Source organism: Heterodontus francisci, chromosome 12 (genome assembly GCF_036365525.1).
Source record: "Heterodontus francisci isolate sHetFra1 chromosome 12, sHetFra1.hap1, whole genome shotgun sequence".
NCBI lineage: Eukaryota > Metazoa > Chordata > Chondrichthyes > Heterodontiformes > Heterodontidae > Heterodontus > Heterodontus francisci.
In genome coordinates, this window is record NC_090382.1 from 109,807,194 (window position 1) to 109,830,856 (window position 23,663).

General features: G+C 44.3%; 1 protein-coding gene across 1 annotated transcript in view; it reads left to right on the forward strand.

The window, feature by feature from the left end:
* The window catches only part of zmat2 (zinc finger, matrin-type 2), a 35,978-nt gene that overhangs the window by 3,558 nt on the left and 8,757 nt on the right, over positions 1–23,663 (forward strand). The window contains exons 2-4 of the mRNA XM_068044086.1: positions 10,679–10,772; positions 19,252–19,375; positions 21,304–21,377. Of these exons, the coding sequence (XP_067900187.1) occupies positions 10,679–10,772; positions 19,252–19,375; positions 21,304–21,377 (292 nt within the window). The remainder of the gene's footprint in view (positions 1–10,678; positions 10,773–19,251; positions 19,376–21,303; positions 21,378–23,663) is intronic.

A 23,663-nucleotide genomic window follows, 5' to 3' on the forward strand; every position in this document is an offset into this window, starting at 1 on the left:
TGATAGAGCAGGCGTAAGGATGATGTTTCCAGCTGTGGGTGAGTCCAAAGCTAGGAGGACATAAATATAAAATAGTTCCAATGAGGATTTCAGGAGAGGCTTCTTTCCACCAAGCGTGGTTAGAATGTGGAACTTGGTACCACAGGGATAAGTTAAGGCGAATAGTGAAGATATATTTAAGGGGAAGTTTGATAAATAACTCTCGGGAGAAATGGAATAGACGGATATGTTGATGGGGTGAGAGGAGGCTTGTGTGGAACAAACATGGGCATAGACCTATTGGGCTGAATGGCCTGTTTTTGTGCTGTAATGCCATGTTATGAATGGGCAAAAAATTGAATGTTTTCTTCTTTTGAACTATTTGTTTGGAATGAATCTCGTGCACTGTTATTGATTAAGAAAGGACAAACTTGTATTTCTGTAACTCCTGTCATGTCCTCTGGAAAATCCATAGTGCTTCTTAGCCAGGGAATCACTGTTATCGTGAAGGCAGATACGGCAGCTAAGCTGTGCACAGCAAGATCCCACAAGGGAGAAAACCCCTCAATTGCCAAGGGAATGAAAGGTCAAATTTACTCATTAACATGTTAATAGAAGATACTTGCACAGAAAATTATACTTTGGTTGGGGAGGGGCAAGCAAATTCAAAAATGAGCCCTGATTCTAGTTACAAAAAAATGAGGGATTTGAGCACAGGAACAGGATGAGGCCATTCAGCCCCTTGAGCCTGTTCCACCTGTTCAGTGAGACAATGGCTGATCTGCGACCTAACTCTACGTACCTGCCTTTGCTGCATATCCCTTAATACTTTTGGTTGACAAAAATCTTATAGATCTTAGTTTTAAAACTGATCCAGTTCATCTAGTATCAATTATTGTTTATGGAAGAGAGTTCCAAACTTCTAAAACCCTTTACATATAGAAGTGTTTCTTAATTTCCTTCCTGAAAGATGTGGCTCTAATTTTTCGAACTATGCCCCCTAATCTTAGACTCCCCAACCAGCAGGAATAGTTTCTCTCTATCTACCCTATCTGCTCCCCTTAAAACGAAGATCAAATCACCATTTAATCTTCTAAACTCCAGGAAATACAACGCTTGTTTTTTGTAATCTCTCCTCGTAATTTAATCCTTGGAACTTATTTTGGGAGGGCAGGAATGCTTAGGTTTATCTGTAAATATATATTGTATTCTCTGCACTAATTGCAAGAAAAAGATCATTTAAAGGGGCATTATGTTGAGATTTTGCTTTTCCCTAATCGCAGCGCTCAATCACATGTTTTAAAGCTGAAGCCTTGAGCTGTACACCATTGGAATTCAACAAGTATCTAGTCTCAGAAGGATGACAAAACAATTCAGCACATTGCAGATTTTACCCCCTCCCCATTTCCCGTAAATTGGAAGTTTTAGAATGAACATGTAAATCAGCTAAAATAAAAGCAAAATACTGCAGATGCTGGAAATCTGAAATAAAAAAGTGCTGGAAATACTCAGCAGGTCAGGCAGCATCTGTGGAGAAAGAAGCAGAGTTAAAGTTTCAGGTCTGTGACCTTTCATTAGAATTGAACTCAGCTATTTCATCTGCCTTGGAGATCCCGGTAGGTGAACCCACAGCAACATAGGAGCAGGAGTAGGCCCTTCAGCCTGTCGAGCCTGCTCTGCCATTCAATTAGATCATGGCTGATCAGCTACCTCAGTGCCACTTCCCTGTGCTATCGCCATATCCCAATGGGAATTATTCATGGAGGCTTGGAGAATGAGAGACGTATTCTAAAATGCATGAATGTTGCCTTGCAGTTGAATTTTGGAATTGTCAAGTTAAAAGCAGCCTGGTTATTTGGTACCCCATCCACTACTGGGGCACAGTGGCAGCAGTGTGTACCATCTATGAGATGCACTGCAGCAAATTGCTAAGGTTTCTTCAACAGCACCTTTCAAATCCACAACCTCTACCACCTAAAAGGACAAGGGCATCAGATGAATGGGAGATCCCCTCCAATTCACATGCCATCCTAACTTGGAATTATATCTTCATTCCTTCATTGTTGCTGGATTACAATCCTGGAACTCCCTCTCTCAGAGAGTACCTTCACCACATGGACTGCAGCGGTTCAAGAAAGTGGCTCGCCACCACCTTCACAAAGACAGTTAGGGATGGGCAGTAAATACTGGCCTTGCCAGCGACACCCACATCCCATGAATGAATTTTTTAAAAAAGCTTTATTAAAGGTGAAATGTTAGACTGGTGATTGAAGGGGACGAAAAGGACAATATGAAGCGAGAGGGAATGAATGAGGTGGGGTTGGTTAGTGGGCAATAAATGGGGAGGAAAACAAATAAGAGAAAGCAATAAATAGGGTACGGGGATAAAAGGGAAATACCCTGAAATTTAACAAACGAATCAACACGCTGGGGCTCTTTTCTCCAGAAAGGAGAAGGCTGAGGGTTGACGTAATAGAGTTGTCTAAAATTATGAAGGGGTTCGATAGGGTAGAGAAGATATTTCCAATTGTGGGGGAGTCCAAAATTAGGGATTGTGAATATAAAATAGTCACTAATAAATCCAATAGGGAATTCGAGAAACTTCCTTATCCAGAGAGTGGTGAGAATGTGAAACTCCCTACCAAGGAGTAGTTGAGGTGACTAACATCGATCTATTTAAGGGAAAGCGAGATAAATGCATGAGGGAGAAAGTAATAGAGGGTTATACTGAAGCACATAATGATGGCCAATCACAGGCTACAAAGGAGGTTTTATCATAGAAGGTAGACTCATTACAGCCCCTCCAGATGCCTCCCTACTTCATCTCCCTAGGTTTTACCCCATTCATACTGCTTCTATTGGCAGTACTCCCATATGCATCCCATTCCACAACCCTTCACCCACTTTCATTACTAGTCCTTATCAAGATGCCCCTAGGCCTGCTACTTATTATGGTCCCAAAGCATGTTTGATTTAGCCAATCATTTTTTTTTAAAAAGAGTTTCCGGTTAGGAGGGTCATAAAGTGAATCTAAATGCAAACATGGTGCAGAAGCAGCTACTCACACCTGTACAGAGAAATTTTCAGCCTTTAGATGGGAGAAGCTGGGCTTGTCCCGCTTAGAACAGAGAAGGTTAAAGGGAGATTTGATAGAGGTGTTCAAAATCATGAACCATTTTGCTAGGGTATATAAGGAGATACTGTTTTCAGTGACAGGAGGGTCAGTATCCAGAGGACAAACAGATTTAAGATAACTGGAAAATGAACTGGATGTGAGATGAGGAGTGTTTTTGAGCAATGATTTATGATCTGGAATGCATTGCCTGAAAGGGTGAAGGAAACAGATTCAGGAGTAACTTTCAAAAGGGAATTGGATAAATATTTGATAAGTCTTGTGACAGTGCTTCCATTTTTTGTTAAATTTTTTGAGGACTTGTATTTAAATTGTGGAAATGGATTCACTTTTTGGAGGCTGAAGGTTTCATAATTACTGGACTTTTTTTTGAAGTTCTCTGAGGGGACACTTGAGATTTTAGTTTAGTTTAGAGATACAGCACTGAAACAGGCCCTTCGGCCCACCGAGTCTGTGCTGACCATCAACCACCCATTTATACTAATGCTACACTAATTCCATATTCCTACCACATCCCCACCTGTCCTTATACTTCTTGAAAACCACCTTTTGCTGGAAATCATGTGATTTAAGATAAATAAACAACAGAAACCTTAGACTAAGGGGAGATGTTTATAGAGAAGTGACAGCAAGATTTATGAGGGCCAGGGAGTTTTTGACTTGCTATTTGGAGTTTTGCTTTTGGAGAGATTGTTTTTGGTTTCACTTTGGGCAGAGTTGGGGGTGTGGACAGTGTTTTTTTTAAAAAAAAAAGAGAAAACTTGCCAAGGGAGCAAGCCCCAACTCAGCTTGTTCCGTCTCTTTGAAAAGCCCGCCAACTTTTCAATCTCTTTAAGAAGCCCCGAGAGGCAAGTGTAGGAAACAGACTGGAACTTGACACATTTCTCCTGGAAGGTCTGCCAAACTGATGCTCAACGTCGCCTGAAAAAAACTGTTCTAGGAAGATCCCAGTGACAGCTGTCTACGTGTAATTGGGATGCCAGACAAAAAGGGACAACCGACGTCTTTCCGGCACAGTGGCGCAGTGGTTAGCACTGCAGCCTCACAGCTCCAGGGACCCGGGTTCGATTCTGGGTACTGCCTGTGCGGAGTTTGCAAGTTCTCCCTGTGACCGCGTGGGTTTTTGCCGGGTGCTCTGGTTTCCTCCCACAGCCAAAGACTTGCAGGTTGATAGGTAAATTGGCCATTGTAAATTGCCCCTAGTGTAGGTAGGTGGTAGGGAATATGGGATTACTGCAGGGGTAGTATAAATGGGTGGTTGTTGGTCGGCACAGACTCGGTGGGCCGAAGGGCCTGTTTCAGTGCTGTATCTCTAAATAAAAAAAATGTCTTTTTTTTTCAAGAATTAGAAAGTATTTGGCCAAAGTAATTTTTTTTTGTAACAAACCTCTGCAGAGAGAATTTCTGTACTTTTTTCAGAGTGTGAGTGTAAGGGGCTAACTTAAAAAGGGAACTTTCATATTTCAATCTCTGTTAATGCTTTGCTTCATTACTAAATAAGTCTTGTTCTGATGATAAACGGATAATTTTGTTTTTTATTAAAGAAATCTGGTTGGTGTATTTTATTCTGGGCTAAAGAGTAGAGTATATGATTGACCACATTGGTATCTGGGTAAACATTTAAATATATGTTGTGAACTGTGGAGAAGCGGAACTAGAAATGACAGTGCATTCCTCCCACCTCAGTCGCAACATAATTGGGGGCTTGGCTGGGATAACCCAATGCCAACGAAGTACCATTGTGTGTGGGGTGATAATAATTAGAGTCATACAGCGCAGAAACAGGCCCTTTGGTCCACCGTGTCCGCGCCGGCCAGCAACCCTATCCACTCTAATCCCATTTTCCAGCGCTTGGCCCGTAGCCTTGTATGCTATGGTGTTTCAAGTGCTCATCTAAATACTTCTTAAATGTTGTGAGGGTTCCTGCCTCCACCACCCCTTCAGGCAGTGCGTTCCAGATTCCAACCACCCTCTGGGTGAAAATATTTTTCCTCAAATCCCCTCTAAACCTCCTGCTACTTACCTTAAATCCAAGCCCTTGGTTATTGACACCTCCACTAAGGGAAAAAGTTTCTTCCGATCTGCCCTATCTGTGCCCCTCATAATTTTATATAGCTCAATCAGGTTCCCCCTCAGCCTTCTCTGCTCTAAGGAAACAACCCTAGCTTATCCAGTCTACCTTCAGAGCTGAAATGCTCCAGCTCCGGCAACATCCTGGTGAATCTCCTCTGCATTCTCTCCAGTGCAATCACATCCTTCCTATAGTGTGGTGCCCAAAACTGTACACAGTACTCCAGCTGTGGCCTAACTAGCGTTTTATACAGCTCCATCATAACCTCTCTGCTGTTATATTCTGTGCCTCGGCTAATAAAGGCAAATATCCCATATGCCTTCCTAACTACCTTATCTACCTGTGCTGCTGCCTTCAGTGATCTCTGGACAAGTACACCAAGGTCCCTCTGTACCTCTTAGGATCCTACCATCCGTTGTATATTCTCTTGCCTTGTTATTCCTCCCAAAATGCATCACCTCACACTTCTCAGGATTAAATTCCATTTGCCACTTCTCTGCCCATCTTACCAGCCCATCTATGTTGTCCTGTAGTCTAAGGCTATCCTCCTCACTATTTGCAACACCACCAATTTTCATGTCATCTGCGAACTTATTGATCCTACCTCCTATATTCATGTCTAAATCATTAATGTACACTACAAACAGCAAGGGTTCCATCACCGATCCCTGCAGTACACCACTGCTCCCAGGCTTCCAGTTGCAAAAACAACCCTCGACCATTACTCTCTGTCTCCTCCCACGAAGCAAATTTTGGATCCAATTTGTCAAATTGCCCTGGATCCCACGGGCTCTTACCTTCTTAACCAATCTCCCATGTGGGACCTTATCAGAAGCCTTACTGAAGTACATGTAGACTACATCAACTGCTTTACTCTCATCTACGCACCTAGTCACCACCTCAAAGTTCAATCAAATTTGTTAGACATGCTCTCCCCCGACAAAGCCACGCTGACTATCCTTGATTAATCCCTGCCTCTCCAAGTGGAGATTAATCCTGTCCCTCAGAATTTTTTCCAATAGTTTCGCTACCACTGATAGACTCACTGACCTGTTATTACCTGGTTTATCCCTACTACCGTTCTTGAATAATGGTACCACATTCGCTGTCCTCCAGTCCTCTGGCACTTCTCCTGTGGCCAGAGAGTATTTGGAAATTTGTGTCAGAGCCCCTGCAATCTCCTCCCTTGCCTCACATTGCAGCCTGGGATACATCTCATCTGGGCCTGGGAATTTATCCACTTTTAAGCCCGCTAAAACCACTAATACCTCCTCCCTTTCAATGCTAATATGTTCAAGTATATCAATCCCCCTCCCTGATCTCTACACCTACATCGTCCTTCTCCATAGTGAACACAGATGAAAAGTTATCATTTAAAACCTCACCTGCGTCCTCTGGCTCCACACACAGATTGCCATTTTGGTCCTTAATGGGCCCTATTCTTTCCCTGGTTATCCTCTTGCCCTTAATATACTTATCAACCGCCTTGGGATTTTCCTTTATCATTCCCACCAGTGTTTTTTCACACCCCCTCTTTGCTCACCTTTTTTAAGTACCCCCCCCCCCCCCCCCCCCCCAATACTTCCTATATTCCTCCAGGGCCTCTGCTGTTTTGAGCCCTTTGAGTCTGTCATAAGCCTTTTTTTTCCTTATACCAATCCTCTATATCCCTTGACATCCAGGGTTCCCTGGACTTATTGGTCCTACCCTTCACCTTTACGGGAACATGTTGGCCATGAACACGCTCTCTTTCCTTTTTGAATGACTCCCACTGGCCTGATGTAGACTTTCCTACAAGTAGCTGCTCCCAGTCCACTTTGGCCAGATCCTGTTTTATCGTATTGAAATCGGCCTTCCCCAATTCAGTACCTTTATTTCCGGTCCATCTTTGTCCTTTTCCATAACTATCTTAAATCTTACAAAGTTATGGTCATTATTCCCCAAAATGCTCCCCCACTGACACTTCTATCATTTGTCCGGCTTCATTCCCTAAGATTAGATCCAGTACCACCCCTTCTCTTGTAGGACTTTCTATGTGCAGGCTCAAAAAGCTCTCCTGGATGCACTTCAAGCCTTTTGCAGTAAGACTATCCCAGTTAATATTGGGGAAGTTGAAATCCCCTACTATTATTACCCTGTTATTTTTATGTCTCTCTGAGATTTGCCTACATATCTGCTCCTCTGTCTCTCCCTGTTTGGAGGCCTGTAGTAGACTCCCAGCAAAGTGATGGCCCCCTTTTTGTTTTTAAGTTCTACCCATATGGCCTCATTTGAGGAACCTTCTAAGATATCATCCCTCCTTGCTGCAGTAATTGACTCCTTGACCAGCATGCAATGCCACCTTCTCTTTTACACCCCCGCCCCCGGTCACGCCTGAAGATTCAATACCCTGGAATGTTAAGCTGCCGGTCTGCTCTTCCCTCAACTATGTCTCTCTGATAGCAATAATATCATATTCCCATGTGTTCAATGTCCTCAATTTATCTGCCTGGTAAGACTCCTTGCTTTAAAATAGATGCAATTCAGCCTTGCATTATTGTTTTGTGCCTTAACAGGTCGAAATTTGCTCTGCGTTCCAGACTGACTTAGTTACTCTTCTATATTTGGCTGTGCATCACCCCCCTACTGTACCTCCATTCTATATCCCATCCCCCCTGCCAAATTAGTTTAACCACCCCACCCCCCCCCCCCACCCCCAACAGCACTAGCAAACTCCCTGCAAGGATGTTGGTCCCATTCCGGTTCAGGTGCATCCGGTCTGACTTGTCCTGGTCCCACCTTCGCCAGAAACAGACCCAGTGACGCAGGAAACTAAAGCCCTCCCTCATGCACCATCTCTTCAGCAACGCATTCATCTGCTCTATCCTCCTATTCCTATACTCACTAGCACCTGGCACTGGGAGTAATCCGGAGATTACAATCTTTGAGGTCTTGCTTTTTAATCTGCTACCTAGCTCCCTAAATTCTTGTTGCAGGACCTCATCCCTCTTTCTACCCATGTCATTGGTACCAATGTGAACCACGACCTCTGACTGTTCACTCCCCCCCCCCCCCAACCCTTCAGGATGTCCTGCAGCCGCTCTGTGACATCCTTGACCCTAGCACCAGGGAGGCAACATACCATCCTGAAGTCAAGTTTGCTGCCACAGAAACACCTATCTGTACTCCTTATGATAGAATCCCCTATCACTATAGCTCTCCCACTCTTTTTCCTCCCCTCTTGTGCAGCTGAGCCACCTGTGGTGCCACAGACTTGGTTCTTGCTGCATTCCCCTGAGAAGCTATCTCCCCCAACAGTATTCCAAGTGGAAAATCTGTTAGAGAGCGAGATGGACCCAGGGGACTCCTGCACTACCTACCTAGCTCTTCTACTCTGCCTGACAGTTTACCCAGCCACCACTCCAGATCCGAAACGTGGGTTTCGAGAAGCTGCAGTTAGAGACACTTCCTGCACACGAATTCACCCTGGACACTAGAAGTGTTCCTGACTTCCCACGTTGCACAGGAGGAGCACTCCACACTGTTGAGCTGCCCACTGTTGAGCTGCCCTGCCATGACTTACCCTCTATTTACTTCCTTGAATTACTCTAAGATTAGAGATTATTTACACTAGGGACATTGATTCCCTAAAAAAACACTACTTACTATATTAAAAAAAAACTGTAGACCTTACCTTTCTCTTTAGTTACTAACCCAGCTATTTACTAATACTCCCGAACAGCAGTTACTCACCAACCAATCACCTTGCAGATTTCCTGTGATGTCACTGTTCAACTTGAAAAGAGGAAAAGTAAAGAAACAGTTTTGTTGTCCATTAAAGTTTATGCTATCGGAATGTCTTTGTCAGTTGCTGTGACCTTTCTGGGGGAGGAGGCTGTATCCCTGAGTGATTTGAGAAACTTAACCAAGGCTAGGCTAAAGGATTTAGCAGAATTGTTGGTGGTGGAGTTAAAACCAGGCGTTAAGAAAGCAGACATAGTTGCAGTCAGAGCACACCATTTGAAATTGGATGAAGAACAAAGTGAACCAGATGGTAGTGCAGTGAAATTAGCTAAAATTCAGTTACAGATGAAGCAGCTTGAGCTCCACAAACACAATTGATGCTGCATCAATTGTTAATTTTAAAACTGAGATTGATAGATTTTTCATTATCCAAAGGGCTTTAAGGGATAATGGGGCAATTAGTCCCACTGCTTCCCCACCCCTGCTCTTTCCCCACCCCTCTGCAACTTTTTCCTTTTCAAATATTTATCCAGTTCCCTCTTGACTGTTACTATTGAATCTGCTTCCACTGCCTTTTTGGGCAATGCATTTCAAATCATACTACGTTTCAAAAAAAAAGGTCTTATCAATCCCCTGGTTCTTTTACCAATGAACATAAATCTGTGTCTTCTGGTTACTGACCAGCCTGTCAGTGGAAACTGTCCCCTTATATACTCTGTTTTTGAACGCCTCTATTTAATCTCCCCATCACCACCTCTGCTCTAAGGCAAAACATCCCAGGCGCCTCCAGCCTCCACGTAATTGAATCCTTCATCCCTGTGAATCATTTTGGTAAATTGCCATCATGTTTGTTGATTAATCCATGCCATATCACTTATTGGCAGCTAGGAGTGGAATAACTGGTTGATTTTTCTTCTCTCACATTTGCATATGTGGGCACTAAGGCCACCTCTAACAACCCAATTACTGCCGCATGTGAGATGAGCCACCTCAGCAACCCACTTGCAATCTTCATGAAATTTCTGGGGTGTCACCTGGTAAGGTGCAACAGAGTGGAAACGGAGAATAAAAACTCAGTTTTGAAGGGAAAAAAATGCTTTTCCAGATTTTCTATCAGAGCCTGGAGTGCTCAACTCAGAGTGAGAGCATAATAAAGAAATTTGATTTTCCAACATTGCCATCATTGATCTGAACTGGATTCATTCCTTTCTCTCCCTGTCAGCTGTGGCTCAGTGGGTAGCATTCTCGCCTCTGAGCCTGGTGGTACTTGAACCAGTAATTTAGTCTGACTCCCCAGTGCAGTACCGTCAGAGGTGCTATATTTCAGATAAGATGTTCAACCAAGGCCCTGCCTGCCTCCTCGAGTGAATATAAAGTTTCCATGCAGTGCTTTGAAGAGAAGGGGAGTTCTCTGTGTTCTGGGGCCAATATATCTCCCTCATCCAACATCACTAAAATAGATTAGCTGGTCATTATCACATTGCTGTCTGTGGGATCTTGTACGTAAAGTGGCTGCTGTTTATCCTACATGATAATGGTAACTACACTTCAAAAGTACCTCATTGGTTGTAAAGCACGTTAGGATGTCCTGAGGTGATGAAAGGTGCTATAGAAATGCAAGTCTCTCTTTCCCTTCCACCCAAAAAATCATACGCACACTTGCGGGGGCACAGACAGTATCTGGACGTGCCAGCTGCCTGTTTGACTGTTTTGATTAGAGCGTGTTTTTTTTCCCTCAGTTTCTGTTTTAAACTCATCATCTCTCCCCGCAGACGAAAAATATGGACTTCCGCAAGAAGTGGGACAAGGATGAGTACGAGAAATTGGCGCAGAAGCGGTTGCAGGAAGAAAGAGAGAAGCGCGATGGTAAGTTGATGTTTGGAATGGATCTTCCCCAAGCATGGTGACCTGGATTTTCCACTTGTCGCCATTTTAACGTTGATGTTAACCCTTTTGTTTTAGAATGGTTAATGCTTATCGGAAAATGTCGATGGGCAGAATGTGCAATGACTGACTAAAATGGGCACTTAATTCTGCCGTGACAGCGCACAGGAAGTTTGGCAATATATTTCCTATTTGGTTAGTAGGAGTCTATTTAAAGTTGGGTAGCGAGGGGAATGAAGAATGTTTTTCACCGGGAGGGTATGGGAGTCTGGAACTTGCTGCCGGAAAGGATGGTAAAGGCAGCAATATTCATTGTATTTAAAGAACACTTGGATATGCACTTGAAGTGCCGTAAGCTACAAGGCTATGCACCAAGACCTGGAAAGTGGGATTTGTTTTATTAATTCATTCATGGGATGTGGGCGTCGCTGGCCAGGCCAGCATTTATTGCCCATCCCTAATTGCCCTTGAGAAGCTGGTGGTGAGCTGCCTTCTTGAACTGCTGCAGTTCATATGGTGTAGGTACACCCACAGTGCTGTTAGGAAGGGAGTTCCAGAAATTTGACCCAGCGACAGTGAAGGAACAGCAATATAGTTCCAAGTCAGGATGGTGTGTGACTTGGAGGGGAACTTGCAGATTGTGGCGTTCCCATGCATTTGCTGCCCTTGTCCTTCTAGGTGGTAGAGGTCGCAGGTTTGGCAGGTGCTGTCTGAGGAACCTTGGTGCATTGCTGCAGTGCATCTTGTAGATGGTACACACTGCTGCCACTGTGCACTGGTGGTGGAGGGAGTGAATGTTTGTAGATGGGGTGCCAATCAAGCGGGCTGCTTTTTCCTGGATGGTGTCGAGCTTCTTGAGTGTTGTTGGAGCTGCACCCATCCAGGCAAGTGGAGAGTATTCCATCACACTCCTGACTTGTGCCTTGTAGATGGTGGACAGGCTTTGGGGAGTCAGGAGGTGAGTTACTCGCTGCAGGATTCCTAGCTGCTGACCTGCTTTTGTAGCCACGGTATTTATATGGCTACTCCAGTTCAGTTTCTGGTCAATGGTAGCCCCTAAGATGTTGATAGTGGGGGTTTCAGCGATCGTAATGCCATTGAATGTCAAGGGGAGATGGTTAGATTCTCTCTTGTTAGAGATGGTCATTGCCTGGCACTTGTGTTAAGCGAATGTTACTTGCTACTTATCAGCCCAAGCCTGGATATTGTCCAAGTCTTGCTGCCTTTCTACATGGACTGCTTCAGTATCTGAGCAGTCACAAATGGTGCTGAACATTGTGCAATCATCAGCGAACATCTCCACTTCTGACCTTATGATTGAAGGAAGGTCATTGATGAAGCAGCTGAAGATGGTTGGGCCTAGGACACTACCCTGAGGAACTCCTGCAGTGATGTCCTGGAGCTCAGATGACTGACCTCCAACAACCACAACCATCTTCCTTTGCGCTAGGTATGACTCCAACCAGCGGAGGGTTTTCCCCCTGATTTCCATTGACCTCAGTTTTGCTGGGGCTCCTTGATGCCACCCTCGGTCAAATGCTGCCTTGATGTCAACGGCAGTCACTCGCACCTCACCTCTTGAGTTCAGCTCTTTTGTCCATGTTTGAACCAAGGCTGTGATGAGGTCAGGAGCTGAGTGGCCCTGGCGGAACCCAAACTGAGCGTCACTGAGCAGGTTATTGCTAAGCAAGTGCCGCTTGATGGCACTGATGATGACACCTTCCATTACTTTACTGATGATTGAGAGTAGGCTGATGGGTGGTAATTGGCCGGGTTGGACTTGTCCTGCTTTTTGTGTACAGGACATACCTGGGCAATTTTTCACATTGCACGGTAGATGCCAGTGTTGTAGCTGTCCTGGAACAGCTTGGCTAGGGGTGCGGCAAGTTCTGGAGTACAGGTCTTCAGTACTATTGCCGGAATATTGTCAGGGCCCATAGCCTTTACAGTATCCAGTGCCTTCAGTCGTTTCTTGATATCACGCAGAGTGAATTGAATTGGCTGAGGTCTGGCATCTGTGATGCTGGGGACTTCAGGAGGAGGCCGAGATGGATCATCAACTCGGCACTTCTGGCAGAAGATTGTTGCAAAAGCTTCAGCCTTATCTTTCGCACTAATGTGTTGGGCTCCCCCATCATTGAGGATGGGGATATTTGTGGAGCCACCTCCTCCAGTTAGTTGTTTAATTGTCCACCACCATTCACGACTGGATGTGGCAGGACTGCAGAGCTTAGATCTGATCTGTTGGTGAAGGGATCGCTTAGCTCTGTCTATCGCATGCTGCTTACGCAGTTTGGCATGCAAGTAGTCCTGGGTTGTAGCTTCACCAGGTTGACACCTCATTTTGAGGTATGCCTGGTGCTGCTCCTGGCATGCTCTCCTACACTGTTCGTTAAACCAGGGTTGGTCTCCTGGCTTGATGGTAATGGTAGAGTGGGGGATATGCCGGGCCATGAGGTTACAGATTGTGGATGAGTACAATTCTGCTGCTGCTGATGGTCCACAGCGCCTCAAGGATGCCCAGTTTTGCATTGCTAGATTTGTTCGAAATCTTTCCCATTTAGCACGGTGGTAGTGCCACACAATACGAAGGAGGGTATCCTCAATGTGAAGGCGGGACTTCGTCTCCACAAGGACTGTGTGGTGGTCACTCCTACCAATACTGTCATGGACAGATGCATCTGTGGCAGGCAGATTGGTGAGGCCGAGGTCAAATATGTTTCCCCTCTTGTTGCTTCCCTCACCACCTGCCGCATGCCCAGTCTAGCAGATATCTCCTTTAGGACTGGGCCAGCTCGGTCAGTAGTGGTGCTACCGAGCCACTCTTGGTGATGGACATTGAAGTCCCCCACCCAGAGTACATTCTGTGCCCTTTCCACCCTCAGTGCTTCCTCCAAATGCTGTTCAACATGGAGAAGTACTGACTCATCAGCTGAGGGAGGGCGGTAAGTGGTAATCAGTAGGAGGTTACCTTGCCCATGTTTGACCTGATGCCATGAGACTTCATGGGGTCCAGAGTCGATGTTGAGGACTCCCAGGGCAACTCCCTCCCTACTGTATACCACTGTGCCACCACCTCTGGTGGGTCTGTCCTGCCAGTGGGACAGGACATGCCCGGGGATGGTGATGGCAGTGTCTGGGACATTGTCTGTAAGGTATGATTCCGTGAGTATGACTTATGTCAGGCTGTTGCTTGACTGGTCTGTGAGACAGCTCTCCCAACTTTGGCACAAGCCCCCAGATGTTAGTAAGGAGGACTTCGCAGGGTCGACAGGGCTGGGTTTGCCGTTGTTGTTTCTGGTGCCTAGGTCGATGCCGGGTGGTCTGTCCAGTTTCATTCCTTTTTATTGACTTCGTAGCAGTTAGATACAACTGAATGGCTTGCTAGGCAATTTCAGAGGGCATGTAAGAGTCAACCACATTGCTGTGGGTCTGGAGTCACATGTAGGCCAGACCAGGTAAGGATAGCAGATTTCCTTCCCTAAAGGGCATCAGTGATGTTCCCTGAAAGACATTAAGCTGGATAACTTGTCGGCCGGCACAGAGGTGATGGGCTAAATGGCCTCCTGCGCTGTAAATTTCTATGATTCTATGTGTATGTTTTGATGGCACCTGTGAAATCATAATTATAGTGTATTTTAGTTTTTTGCATCAGATGTTGGAGGATTTTCTGTTTTCAAGAGTTGTGTTTAGTATAAACTTGGATTATTTTGTAACATTGTTGCTATTCAACTATAAAAAGTCATGTTGCTACATGATGGTATCTCTTTGAACAAATCCTGGAGTTTGGAAATTCAGGATATGACTGTAATGTTATCAATTTCCAACAGTCCAAGCACATTCTGATCATCAGTTCTGCAAAGTGTGCTTCGTGACCAAAAAGGACCAAGTCCTCCAATCCCTCAAGGATTACCTGCGCCTTACTGAGGAAGGAGCACCCCAATGTTCTCCCTAGTCTGTGTTCAGTTCACAGACCTCGGCTGAGCTTGCAGGCAGGCAGCTGCTGGAAAGGACCTGGTGCTGCTTTGTTGCCTCCATAGTGGAATAGCACTCCTAATATCCTCACGCGAAATGACCTGTCATCCTGTTCTCGAGTGACATCTACACACACACATTTTGCAGTATAGGCAGCGGAATAGTGGAGATCATGGTTGTGCTCTGTCCCGCTGATTTCCCCCCACTCTACCTACTGCGTAGTCTCTGAGTGCAGATGTCAGTTGTAGTGTTTTACTGCTACTTTGGTTGAACCTGGCACCAACTGCAAGATTAAACTGAGATCTTCTGGTCTGTGTAGCTTAGTGCCGCAACATGTAACGCATTGACTCAATAAAGTTCGCGGTGTTGTGAAATTTTGTATACATTTTCTCTATTTTCTTTTTAAACTTTCAAACACAGCCTAATTCATTTTATTCCCCAGTTTCTTTATTACAGTATTCAGACTGCTTAGCCACGCAAGTAGTGAAATGTTAAAGTATTCGTCTTGTTAGCTTGTAAGGAATGGCCGCAGGGAGCAGGATAACGTGGGCTTGAAGGGTGTGCAGACCAACTGTGCAAGTCAAAGCTTTACTTTCTACTCTAAAGCAGATAGTTCAATGATTGAATAGGAGGTGAAAGTGTGTTGTGTGGGCAAAGCTGCATTCTAATGATGGAGAAAATTGCAACATGGGAAAGAGCCTTGAGGAAGCTGAGAAGGATGGAGAAATATGAAAGAGAATTTCAAATTAAGATCGTGTTTTGATATATTATGGAGTGGGGCGGTAAAATATACACATCTGACAGGATGATACGTAATGAAGGAATGCGACTGTAAAATAGAAAGGGAATTAAAAGTTGGCAAACCAGCACTTTAGGATTTTTTTTGGTGTTTTGAAGTAGTTTTTTTCAAAAAAAAATCACTTGGGTGTTTAGCAAGGTTAATCACTTGCCGCAAATGCACACAGGAAACTTCCAAGTTTGATCCTTGATCCATGTCATGTTAGCTGAGGTTGGATGGGACAGCAGTAGGAAAACTGCATTTAGTGTCAATGCCACTTCATCTGGGCAGCGGGGAGGTCAGTTCAGTGTTCCTGCGCCTGTTTGATATCCAGTAACCTGAGATGGAATGTGAGAGTTGTAAAGGATCAGGTTTGGATCTGATGCCGCGACACACACGACCCTGCTACAGCTGCGTGGTTCTGTGGACTGCTACTGAGCCACATTAGGCACGAGCACAGAACAGCGATAAGCCTGCGACATTGTTAGCCCCAATTCTGTACCCTGCTCTCTCACCTTAAGACCCTTTGTGGAGCCTTGCCAATTGTGCCGTTGTGTTCAACAACAACTTGCATTTATATACCACCTTTAACATCGTAAAAGGTCCTTCACAGGAGTGCTATCAAACTAAATTTGATACTGATCCACATAAGGAGGTATTAGGACAGGTGACCAAAAGCTTGGCCTATGATAGGTTTTAAGGAGCAGCTTAAAGGAGGAGGGAGGGGTTGAGAGGCAGAGATGTTTAGAGAGGGAATTCTAGAGTTTAGGGTCCAGGCAGCTGAAGGCACAGCCACCAATGGTGGAGCGATTGAAATACCTTTGTTTCTCCTCAGTGTGTCGTCTTGTTGGAAAATAGATGAAAGCACACGATGTTTGCTGCTAAGAATCTTGTTCGCAGTTTTGTGTGGGGTAACAATTAGGACGTAGTCTCAGTTTACATTTAGAATCTACACCAGATTAATTTAGACTTTGTCCAAACATAGACTTCTGCTTGGAATACACATCCATATGTCATTTACTCATTCATCCCAATCTGCATATTATATATTTCAAAATAACAGCAATCAATCAGCACCTGAAGGAGGCGGCTTGTTTAACATTTTGGCTTGGACACTTTAGGAAGGATGTCAAAGCCTTGGGGAGGGTGCAGAGGAGGTTTACTAGAATGGTACCCTGGGATGTGGGACTTCAGTTATGGAAAGAGACTGGAGAAGTTGGTATTCTGCTTAGAGTAGAGAAGGTTAAGGAGAGATTTAGTAGAGGTGCTCAAAATTATGAGGGGTTTTGATAGAGTAGATACAGAGAAACAGTTTCCAGTGTCAGAAGGCCAGGTAACCAGAGGACATGGATTAAAGGTAATTGGTAAAAGAACCAGGAGAGGAATCATAGAATAGTTACAGCTCAGCGGAGGCCATTTGACCTGTTGTGTTTGAGCTGGCTCTCTGCAAGAGCAGCTCAGCTCGTCCCACTGCCCTGCACTTTCCACGTTGCCCTGCAAATTTTTTCTCTTCCAATGCTTATCCAATTCCTTTTTAAAAGCCCTGATTGTTTCTGCCTCCACCACACTCTCAACCAGTGCATTCCAGATCTTAGCCACACATTGCATAAAAAAAAGTTTTTCTTCATGTCACTGTTGTTTCTTTTGCCAGTCACCCTATATCAGTGTCCTCTGGTTCTTGACCCTTTCGCCAATGGGAACAGTTTCACTCTCTACTCTGTCTAGACCCCTCGCGATTTTGAACACCTGTATCAAATCTTCTCTCAACTTTCTCTTTGCTAAAGAGAACAAACCCAGCTTCTCCAATCTATCCTCATAACTGAAGTCCCACATCCCTAGAACCATTCCCATAAACCTTTTCTGCAACCTCTCTAAAACCTCACATCCTTCCTAAAGTGTAGTGCCCAGAATTGAATACACTACTCCAGTTGAGGCCAAGCCAGTGTTTTGGAAAGGTTTGTCATAACATCCTTGCTTTTGTACTCTATGCCTTTATTAATAAAGCCTAGGATCCATCTGCCTTTGTAACCACTTTCTCAATCTGTTCTGCCACCTTCAATGATTTGTGCACATATACTCCCAGGTCTCTTTGTTCCTGCACCCACTTTTGAATTGTGCTCTTTAGATTATATTGCGCCTCCTTGTTCTTCCTGCCAAAATGTATGACTTAACACTTTGCTGCATTACATTTCATCTGCCACGTGTCCACTCATTCCACCAGCCTGTCTATATCCTCTCGAAGTCTATCACTATCCTCCTCGCAGTTCACAATAGTTCCAAGTTTTGTTTCATCTGCAAGTTTTGAAATTGTGCCCTGCACACCCAAATCTAAGACACTAATATAAATTGAGAAAAGCGGTGTTCCTAGTACCGATCCCTGGGGCACCCCACTGATGCCATCCTCCAGTCCGAAAAACAACTGTCCACCCCTGCTCTCTGTTTCCTGTTGCTCAACCAACTTCGTGTTCATGCTGCCACAGCCATTTTATTCCATGGGCTTCCACTTTGCTACTTTATCAAATGCCTTTTGGAAGTCCATCCACACCACATCAACCACATTGCCCTCACCAAACATCTTTGTTATCTCATCAAAAAAACTTAATCAACTTAGTTAAACATGAAATAAAAACAAAGTGCTGGAAATACTCAGCAGATCTGGCAGGATCTTTGGAGAGAGAAGCGGAGTTAATGTTTCGGGTTTGTGACCTTTCATCTGCTTCTCTGTCCACAGATGCTGCCAGATTGCTGAGTATTTCCAACACTGTTTTTATTTCAGATTTCCGGCATCCGCAGTGTTTTGCTTTTATTTTAGTTAAACATGGTTTGTCTTTGTCTTTAACAAATCCGTGCTGGCATTCCTTAATTAATCCGCGCTTGTCCAAGTAACTATTAATTTTGTCCTGGATTATCATCTCTTACAACTTTCCTACCACTGAGGTTAAACTGACTGGCCTGGAGTTGCTGGATTTATCCTTGCACCTATTTTGAATAAGGGTGTAATATTTGCAATTTTCCAGTCCTCTGGCACTACCCCTGTATATAAGGAGGATTGGAAGATTATGGCCAGCATCTCTGCAATTTCCTTCCATACTTCTCTCCGCATCCTCAGATGCATTCCATCTGGTCCTGGTGACTTATCAACTTTAAGTACAGCCAGCATTTCTAATACCTCCACTTTATTAATTTTTAGCCCATCCAGTATCTTAACTATTACCTCTTTCACTGACTTGGGCAGCAAGGAGGAGAATTTTTCCTGTGCAGTGAGTTGTTGTGATCTGGAATGCATTGCCTGAAAGGGTGATGGAAGAAGATTTAATAATTTTCAAAAGTGAATTGAATATAAACTTGAAATGAAAAATTAGGACTACGGGGAAAGTAGTGGGGGTGGGGGGGGGGACTTTTGGCCACCTTTTGTGCTGTATGATTCTATTCTGTGGCCCTCCTCTGAAACGTCAGCCTATTTTCTTGGGTGCTGACTGACCTGTGCAATTTCTTATTCAAAGAATAACTTTGAATAAAGAAATGTGTGTGCTTCTTGACAATCGTCTAATTCAGTCTTATAAATTTGCAGAGAAAGGTAAGACGAGAGATGCATATTTCCGTACTTGGAAAGAAAACAATGGCCGATCTGAACAATTTTATGCAGTAGGAATTTTGAAGTAACTTGTGACTCGTTCCACATCTTAAGGCTTTCTGTTTCTGTTTTAGCAAAGCCTCCGGTACCGATCAAACGTGAGCTCCTACGTCACAGAGATTATAAAGTGGATTTGGAATCAAAATTGGGAAAGACCATAGTCATCACAAAGACAACGCCGCAGTCTGAAATGGGAGGGTAAGTGCTGTGTTTCACTCTCCATTTCTTTTCTCTTTCCTCCTCTGAAGATACTGTCTATGACTGGGGGATTGTGTTGGGGGCACTGTTACAGCAGTGCTGTACCACCTACTCTCCACCACCCCCCGCCCCCTTCCTGCTACCTCAAACCAGTGATCACTCTATATGTCTAGGGCTGATGCTGACTGGCCTGTACTGTTCCCTGTTGTCTTTTTGAAGACATAATTTGTAGATTAGGAATTAGGATAAATTAGTCCTGCAGTCCACGTGGACTACGTGTCAACCATGGCTCAGTGGGTATCACTCTCGTTGCCGAGTTAGAAGGTTGTGTGCTCCAGTCCCCAATGTAGAGGCATTCTAACTTTACTGAAACAATTAATGAATCAACAGTGGCCCACATGCAGTAGAGAATAGACTGAGCGCATGAGTCTTGCACGCCCATGCAGTAGGGATCTAACTCCATTATTATTTAAGAAAAGTGAGAGAGAGAAACCGAGAAATTATAGAGCTATTAGTCTAACATTTGTTGTGGAAAAGTTATTGGACTCTCTAATTAAGGATAGATTGGATGAACACTTGGAGAAATTTGAGAGCCAACTTGAATTTGTGAAGGATAGGTCATGTCTGTTGAACCTAATTACATTTTTTGAGGAACTAACTAAAATAGTAGATGGGGAAATGGATGTAGTTTATAGGGAAATCCAGAGGCATTTGGTAAGGTTCCACATAAAAGATTGTTGGCTAAAGTTAAAGCTCATGGAATAGAAGGCAAATTATTGACCTGGTTAGGAGATTGGTTAAGTGGTAGAAGCCAGAGTAGAGATGACGGTATGTACTCAAATTGGAAGAAAGTGCTGAGTGGTGGCCCACGAGGATCTCTACTGGGCCCTCGACTATTCACTATATTTATTAATTCCGATAGTAGAATAGAGAACCATCATATCCAAATTTGTTGATGACAAAGATTGCTGGCTTGGTAAGTAGTGTAGATGGGAGCATAAAATCACAAACAGACATTGATAGATTAAGTGAGAGGGCAAAACTGTGGCAAATGGATTTCAGTGCAGGCAAGTGTGAGGCCTTCCATTTTGGACCAAAAAAGGATAGATCTGAATATTTTTTTTTTTAAATGGTGAAAAGCTAGGAACAGTGAAGGTCTAATGAGATTTCAGGGTCCGTATACACACATCACTAAAATGTAGTATTGGGAACAAAACAAATCAGGCTAATGGAATTTTGGTCTTTATAACTAGACGGATAGAATATAAAGAGGAAGAAGTTTGTCACAGCTATGCAAAGCCCTGGTTAGACCACATGTGGAGTACTGTGTACAGGCCTGGGCACCTTGGTTTAGAAAGGGTTTATTGGCCTTGGAAGGAGTGCAGCATAGATTCACCAGAATGTTTAGCAGTGCTCCAAGGGTTAAATTATGAGGAGAAATTAGATAAGCAAGGCTTGTATTCCCTGGAATTTTGAAGGTTAAAGGGTGATTTGATTGAGGTTGTTTGGATATTGAAACAAATTGAATAGGGTAGATAGAAACTTTTTCTGTTGGTAGGGGAGTTTAGGACAAAGGCTGCAACCTTAAAACCAGACAGTAGTTAACAAACACATCTTCACAAAAGGTGATAGAATTGTGGAATTCTCCAATGAAATGCTGTAGATGCTAGCTCAATTAATAATTTTACATGAGATCAACAGATTTTTACTAGCCAAGTGCATAAAAGGATATGGCACCAATGCGGGTGGATGGAGTTAGAATGACATGATCTCACTGAATGATGGAACAGGCTCAACGGGCTGAATGGCCTCCTCCTGTTCCTATGGATCATGAAACCGTATAACTGTAAACTACTTGGGCAAAAGTGATTTCTTTTTTCCACTGTCTCGATCTTACTGCTGATTTTGTGTATGGTTTCTCTCGACAGATATTATTGCAATGTCTGTGACTGTGTAGTGAAAGATTCCATCAATTTCCTGGATCACATCAATGGCAAAAAACGTAAGTGAAACAGTACAAGAACGGGTGGCAGATGACAGCAGTGTAGCTGTAGTTCATTGTGTTGTTGGAGAACCTGTTAAGTGTAACCTGGCTGTGCACAATTGTACAGAATTGTCACTGAGTCTGTTTGTTTGATCCGGTGGTGACAATACACATAGGGGAAGAAAACACTCAACATTGTGCAATGTTCTTAATTCAGCAGGAGGGTCAGTAACCACAGGACACCGATTTAAGATAATTGGCAGAAGGACCAGAGGCACGATGAGAAATTTTTCATGCAGCGATTTGCCATGATCGGGAATGCACTGTCTGAAGGGGAAGTGGAAAGAGATTCAATAGTAACTTTCAAAAGGGAATTGGACAAATACTTGAAGAGGAAAATTTTGCTGGGCTTTGGGGAAGGGGCAGGGAGTGGGATTAATTGGATAGCTTTTTCACAGAGCCAGTGTAGGCACTTAGAACCAAATAGCTGCCTCCTATGCTGCATGAGTCTATGGCCCAGATTGCTCCCACCAGCAAAGACAGACCTGGAATCCACAGTACTTCATGCTGGTTTTATAAAGAATCTATCACCAGGTACAAGCAATGTGTAGAAGGACAGTGTGCTTTGGTACAATTCTGGTGGCAGCACCACCTCGTGACGTCAAAGTCTATGAAATCTCTGAGCTGTGCCTGTTCAGTGATACTTAACAATGCCATCCAGATGAATTTGTGGGTGCGCTGAAATAAAATGGTCCTTTATATCAGTTGTAAGAACTGAGAAATTTGGTGTTGGGAGAGACAGTGGGGTGGAGGTCACAGCGGTGGGAGAGATAGCTTGGGCATCACGGTGAGAGAAGCAGGAACTGGTCATGGTGATGGGGGTGACAGGGCAGGGTGGCTTGGAGGGGGCGCCGGTAGTCACCATGATGTGAGAGGTCGAAGGGGTGGGGTTCACCATGATTTGAGAAGAATGAAAGGTGCTGATCACGGTTCTGAGAGGATTAGGAAGCTTGTGATCATGTGGAGGAGGAGGCAGCAGCAGGGGAAGGGGAGTGAGTAGAAGAGACATTTCCCTGGATATCAGATGAGAGGGAGATGCTAGTGAGGAGAATAAGGTCACTAAGGATATAAAAGCAACGTGAGGTATGGATCTCTCAATGAAAGTGAGGGAATGTAATTGGGCCGAATGGTGCTTGAGGATTGGGGACTCTTTCTGTTGCTGATAGATTTTCCTGCATTTTTGACCTGGAAGGATTCTAGATCATTGAGGGTTAACACGATTTTGTTTTGGAGCAGCTTTTCTCTTCCTTGCCTTTTCTCTGTTCTTGTCCCCTCTGTTGGGGTATGGTTCCATAATGCATGTCATCTCGCGTTCTCGAACAAAGGGGCCATTCTTCACCTGTGAATTTAAGCAGCAAAATAATTAGATCTTTGGTGGGGATGGGGTGGGCGGGTGCTGCGCGGGAAAGGAATCACAAACAACTTTGATGCTGTCCTCACTGAGGCCAGTCATGTACATTGTCCAGCTGGGAGAGTGAATCCCAGCTGATTATCACCCACTCCACCACGACCTCCACCATCACCACATTGTACAGGCACTGAGGCCAATTCTAGCACATTGCCATGTTGGAATTGGCTAACTTTAAAGGCACCAGGGATCAAAGTTTGATGTGCAGGTGTGTATGGATTCAGTACTACACCAGTCAGGACCTTTTGAGTATTAGCCCATGAAAGAAAGTTGGGGAGCATAAACACACCAGGTGGTAGTGCACACTGTTTTATGGTCTGTAGGATTCGGAGAACTGGTGATCCCCAGTTATTTTACCCCATAATAAACATGGAACAACCCATATTGGATCAGATGATACAGCACTTGCCTTTTAGAACATTACAGCGCAGTACAGGCCCTTCGGCCCTCGATGTTGCGCCGACCTGTGAAACCATCTGACCTACACTATTCCATTTTCATCCATATGTCTATCCAATGACCACTTAAATGCCCTTAAAGTTGGCGAGTCTACTACTGTTGCAGGCAGGGCGTTCCACGCCCCTACTACTCTCTGAGTAAAGAAACTACCTCTGACATCTGTCCTATATCTATCACCCCTCAACTTAAAGCTATGTCCCCTCGTGTTTGCCATCACCATCCGAGGAAAAAGACTCTCGCTATCCACCCTATCTAACCCTCTGATTATCTTATATGTCTCTATTAAGTCACCTCTCCTCCTCCTTCTCTCCAACGAAAACAACCTCAAGTCCCTCAGCCTTTCCTCGTAAGACCTTCCCTCCATACCAGGCAACATC